Source organism: Lolium perenne, chromosome 2, assembly GCF_019359855.2.
Source record: "Lolium perenne isolate Kyuss_39 chromosome 2, Kyuss_2.0, whole genome shotgun sequence".
Lineage (NCBI taxonomy): Eukaryota > Viridiplantae > Streptophyta > Magnoliopsida > Poales > Poaceae > Lolium > Lolium perenne.
In genome coordinates this window covers 178784860-178790190 of record NC_067245.2, presented here as the reverse complement: position 1 = coordinate 178790190, position 5331 = coordinate 178784860, and the positions used below count along the sequence as shown (strand labels likewise).

The window sequence follows — 5331 nt, the reverse complement described above, 5'->3', positions numbered from 1 at the left end:
TAGCCAATCTGACCAGTTATGGTTCTTGTCAAATTATCCATGAACATGTGTCCAAAACTACGTCGTAATATTTTGGCTTATTGTTCCTTCTGTGCTCGCCGCAGCCACCTAAATATTAATGTCCGTGTTCCTATATTCCCTTAAAAAAAATGATCATTTGTGGTTGTCATGTCATGTTCATTGTGATCATTACACTAGTGGAAAACAGGCCTTTTGATCCGGGTGGTTAGGGCCTTTTGTCGCGGGCGGCCAGCCGCGACAAGCAAGGCGCGATAAAAGGGTGGCCTTTTATCCCGGGTCACTTACGACCCGCGACATAAGGTCCACCACGTGGCAGCCGCGGGGCGCGCAGGGCACAGGCCCTTTTGTCGCGGGCGGTATTACCACCCGCGACAAAAGGCCCTCTACGTGGCGCGCGCACAACGCTTCTGCTTTAGGGTTTGAGGGGTGCAGCACCCCTCCCCCCCGCCACCGACACTTTGTTATTTCATTTTTTTCGTCCGAAAATAAAAGTTGCATATATTTGTACGCTACTAGAAGTTGTACACATTCATTCATTATATATATATAGATCGATCAAACAAAGATTGGAAGCAGAAGTCGATTCCCCTTACACATATTCGTAGGTTCCCTACATATATACATGGAGCTCACGATCGACAAACGGTACTAACGACCGTCTATTTGGAGGTAGAACAACTATCTGGACTAAACAAGCCTTTGTTGTTTATTACTTCTCTAACCAAAAGTCCCGCCAGTTCCTCCGCGATTCCTAGTGCGTGTTCCTTTGGTTGGAGTCTGTCCCGCATGAAGTCGACCTATATACGAAAATGAGATGAGTATGACTATATCAGTCTTGATAACGAAATATTGATGATAATAAATAAAGTTGTGAATGTTATTGCTTACGTCGAATTTATTTCTGTTCTGCTTCTCAGTGGTTAACATGCGAATGGACTCGCAAACGTAGTATCCACATAGATTCGTCCCTTGTGGCTGCTGGGGGCACGGTACAGGATTAAATGTTAGCTTCTTTGCAAAGGTAATCTCCTTATGAACATTCTTCAAAGCTTGCCAAGCCCTGCCATGCAAAAGAATGATTGAATGAGTGGATAATTAATTGATATCTCACGAAAGATAAAGCGCGGCGATGAAGGAAATTACACTTGGAGCAACTTCTGCAAGTCCTGGAACCCGTCCAGGCCTCTACTCAGTGGGTCTTTTACTTCAACTATTCCCTTATCAGGTTGAATGTCTAGTAGAATCCAGTGGAAGCTGCACATGTTATGCATATACGTCAGGAATTACACTTAACATCGAGTAAGAAAAATTGAATGTGCATATATAAAAGATCATTAAGACTCTCACTCGTAGTTGTAAGGAAACAATATTGAATCACAGAAATATTGCTGCCCCAAAAACCTTAGTAGGTTTCCCCCCGTTTCTTCGCGTTTATGCTTCACCGTTTCAACATGTATTTTATCTGGGTCAACAAACCCAACATTGATAATATTATTACTTTTGCACTCACTGATCTTCAGTCTGCAAAAGAGAACCCATAAGATATAATGAGTATATATATGCAATGAAAACGAACATGAACTGAATGAAAATGAACTTATATGTAGTTAACAACTTACAAGCAATAGCAACTCATGAGAGATTTGTCGAGGGCTTCTAGATTGAATAACTGCCAGAGTTCATTCATCTCAATATGGATCTCCTCCTTTCGGTAGTAATATTCCCATGGTATACTCGCCACGATGTACATTTTTTTCTCCTTGCATGCATCAAGGTACCACTGATGCAAATTCCGCATATGTGTTGGTAGTTTATGCAGCTGCTCTCTGCTGACCAAGTCGGCCCCGTAGACAAATTTAGGAGCTATATCAGCAGTGGGTAGTGCAGCATCTGCTGCAAGTAGCAATTCCTCCACGGAAACTTTACAGGCAGCCGCTAGGCTAGCAGCTTCTTCCATATCGAAACCACCATGTTCCTGGTATACCTTGGGAACATTAAACACTTTGAGTGGTGGGATCGATTGTTTGGGCTGAGCACCGAGGAGGGGAACTTCCTTTCTCTTTTTGCCTTTTGTCGTTTGCTTGGCCTTGAGGGGTGCACTTGTTGAACTTGACCTTTTCTCATCCGCACTTCTAGGCGATGATTTGCTCGTGCCAGCAATGTCCTTCTCCTTAGCCTTTTCATCCTTCTTTTGGTCAATTACCTTCGCAAGAGTGCGTGTATAGTCATCCTTCTTCTCGTGTAACTCATACTGCGATGGTGTGTTCGAGAAAACTAGTAGCATATTCTATTTGCTTCTCCGTGTATGGCTGCGGCGCTGGAGGTTTTGGCTTATGGAAATGATCATAGTTGTGTTTCGCAACAGCGGCCGCATTTTCCTCGACGGTAAGATCCCAAGGACGGGGGAGGAACCTTTGGTACTTTTGGGAGGGGCGACCTCTTGGGGACAGGACTCTTGAAACGCTTCCGGCTGGATGCATTCCGAGTCTTAGTGGGCGGAGGCGGCGGCGCTGGAGATGGAGATGGACTACCGATGTCGTGGTCGACGTCGTACCCACGGGGTGATGGTGGCGACATGTGATCAGTAGGAGGAGGTGATGGTGGCCTGCGATCACCTGGAGGAGGTGATGGTGACCTGCTGGGGACGACCGGTACTAGGTGCTACCCAGCCTGGCAGCCTGATGTTCTTCTTTTCCCGAGAGAATGATTTCTCCCGGCACCTCTCGAGTGTAAGCCCCCCATCACCTCCAGGGATATGGAGCTCCAATGTCTCCCAGCTGCGGGACAAGCTGAATCCACCCCGACACGAGCATAGCCAGCTGGAATCGGATTGCCATGCCATGTTGCCGGCTCACCTTCGAGTCCAAATGCCGGTAAGACATAGCCGACCGCCACCTTTACTGACACCTTCCTGAACACCTCATGGAGATCACAAGGTTTTGTCTCCTTGATTCCATCCAAGGGGTCGCCAGGGACCGGCATCTATCATCATCCGTGTAGGAGGGGCCTCCGAGTCGGCCACGCTGCTTTGTCTCGTCGCTGAGATATTTCAGCGGTATTATACGCGGGCGCTGTCCTTTTAGTTCATTTATCTCCCGCTGCTGCTGCTGAAGCTCCCGCTGCTGCTGGTCAAGTCGGCGTTGGAACTCGGCCATCCGGTCATTCTGCACCTCCAGCTGGCGTTGTTTAGCTCTCGCTCGGCTTCTATAAGTCTCCGCGTCGGCCGGAAACCCAAGCGACCACGGAACACTAGGGCCGAAGCCTCTTGTTCGTCCTCCCTTCTCAGGATTACCGAGGACAAGCGTCAGCAAGTCTTTCTCTCTATCGGGAGCAAACTTTAGTTTTCCCGCCTTTATATCTGTCGTCACTTCAATCCATTTTTGCCTGGGTACCCTAACCCTGGTGTCACTTTCAACAATTTTCACTGTCTTCATGTCATACTCACAGCCATGCGCGAGGAACCAATTTCGAGCCCTTATGTCCCATCCTTCTCGCGTGGGTTCTGGAGTGATCCCGTTCAGCTCCATCTCAGCCTCTTGTGCATCCCACTTAGGCATGGCTCTTCCGTAGCCCCCTCGCCCCGTATGATGGTGATATTTCTTCTCGCTTGCATTCTTCTTGTTTTTCGTGACGGGTTCACAGCCTCCTCTGATTCTTTGTACCTCACAAATTCTTCCCAGTTATGCTCCTGCTTCGCTAGGTAGTTCTCGAATACTGGAGGCTTCTTGTCTTTCTTATAATTTTTCCATAACCGGTTCTTATACGCCCGGAAAAGTTCGCCCATCTTCTTAAGAGCCCATTTCTTCACTAGCTCTCGCTGCTTAGCATTCTCGGACTCCGATCCCAAATGCGGCAAAGTGAAATGTGCCATGAGGTCTCTGAAAAGTGTGTCCTTGTACCTATCGGCAACCTGATTTTCGGACACATTCTTCGTCTTGTTCCATTCTTCGACGGTGATCGGGACACGATCTCTAACCACAACTCCGCACTGATTTTTGAACTTCACTCCGACATTCTCGGGTGCCACCGGTTGGCCTTCCGGTGATATAACTTCAATTGTGAAGTGGTCTTTCTTGGTCAACTTCTTTGCCGGGCCTCGTTTCTCTATCTTATCTTCGGAGGCCTAAGAGAATACATATAGAATTGCATTAATGCCTCTATACTAATGCCTCAATACATATGTACATATAGAATTCCATTAATACCTCGTCACCGGAGCCGTCGTCGGCTTCTCCGTCACCGGAGCCGTCGGCTTCTCCGTCACCGGAGCCGTCGGCTTCTCCATGACCGGAGCCGTCGGGTTCTCCATGACCGGAGCCGTCGGCTTCTCCATCACCGGAGCCGGCTCGGTCGGCTTCTGTACCATCGCGGATCATGTCCTCGAATATGTCTTCCTGTTCCAAGTCCCGTTCGAATTGATCCATTGTTTCTGCAAAAGAATTAAATCGATAAGTAAATGTTCAAACACAAACCAAACCCTAACCCTAATCAAACACAAACCAAACCCTAACCCTAATCGGCGACACGTGTTTGCGAGAGGGAGAGGGTGTCGGCGACGCGTGTTTGCGAGAGGGAGAGGGTCTCGGCGGCGCGTGTTTGCGAGAGGGAGAGGGTGTCGGCGCGTGTTTGCGAGATGGAGAGTGCGCGTGTTTGCGAGAGGGAGAGGGGTGTCGGCGCGTGTTCTGCGAGCGGGAGAGGGCGCGTGTTTGCGAGAGGGGAGGGTGTCGGCGACGGGTTTTTGCGAGGGGAGGGAGTCGACGTCGATTGTTTGCGAGAGGGTCTCGGCGGAGTGTTTGCGAGAGGGGTGTGTTTGCGAGAGGGTGTGTCGGCGGGTGTTTGCGAGAGGGTGTGTCGGCGGCCGATCCGAATTTGAACTAACTAATCAAATTTAAACTACAAATTTGAACTAACTAATTACATTTAACAAAAATAAACTAACTAATTACAACAAAATACTTACAAAATTTAAACTACAAATTTGAACTAACTAATTACAACAAAAATAAACTAACTAATTACAACAAAATACTTACAAAAATGAACTAACTAATTACATACTAAAATGTCTATATACAAAAATGAACTAACTAATTACATACTAATTATCTAACTAATAACTAATTACTAAAATGTCTATATACAAAAATGAACTAACTAATTACATACTAATTATCTAACTAATAACTAATTACTAAAATGTCTATATACAAAAATAAACTAACTAATAACTAATTACAAAAATGAACTAAATAATTATACAAATTATCTAACTAAGAAAAAAATTAAAAAAGAGGGCCGGCCGGGGGCGCC

The 5331-nt window shown here is 46.6% G+C and overlaps 1 protein-coding gene across 1 annotated transcript; it reads right to left on the bottom strand.

Moving 5' to 3' along the window:
• Positions 1–534: 534 nt before the first annotated feature.
• LOC127330296 (uncharacterized) lies at positions 535–2005 on the bottom strand. The gene is made up of 5 exons (XM_071825156.1): positions 1641–2005; positions 1369–1542; positions 1165–1275; positions 910–1081; positions 535–818 (listed from the first exon to the last, which is right to left on the bottom strand). The coding sequence occupies exons 1-5, from the start codon at positions 1976–1978 to the stop codon at positions 681–683; spliced, it is 933 nt and encodes a 310-aa protein (XP_071681257.1). The 5' UTR covers positions 1979–2005; the 3' UTR covers positions 535–680.
• Between the last annotated feature and the right edge of the window lie 3326 nt (positions 2006–5331).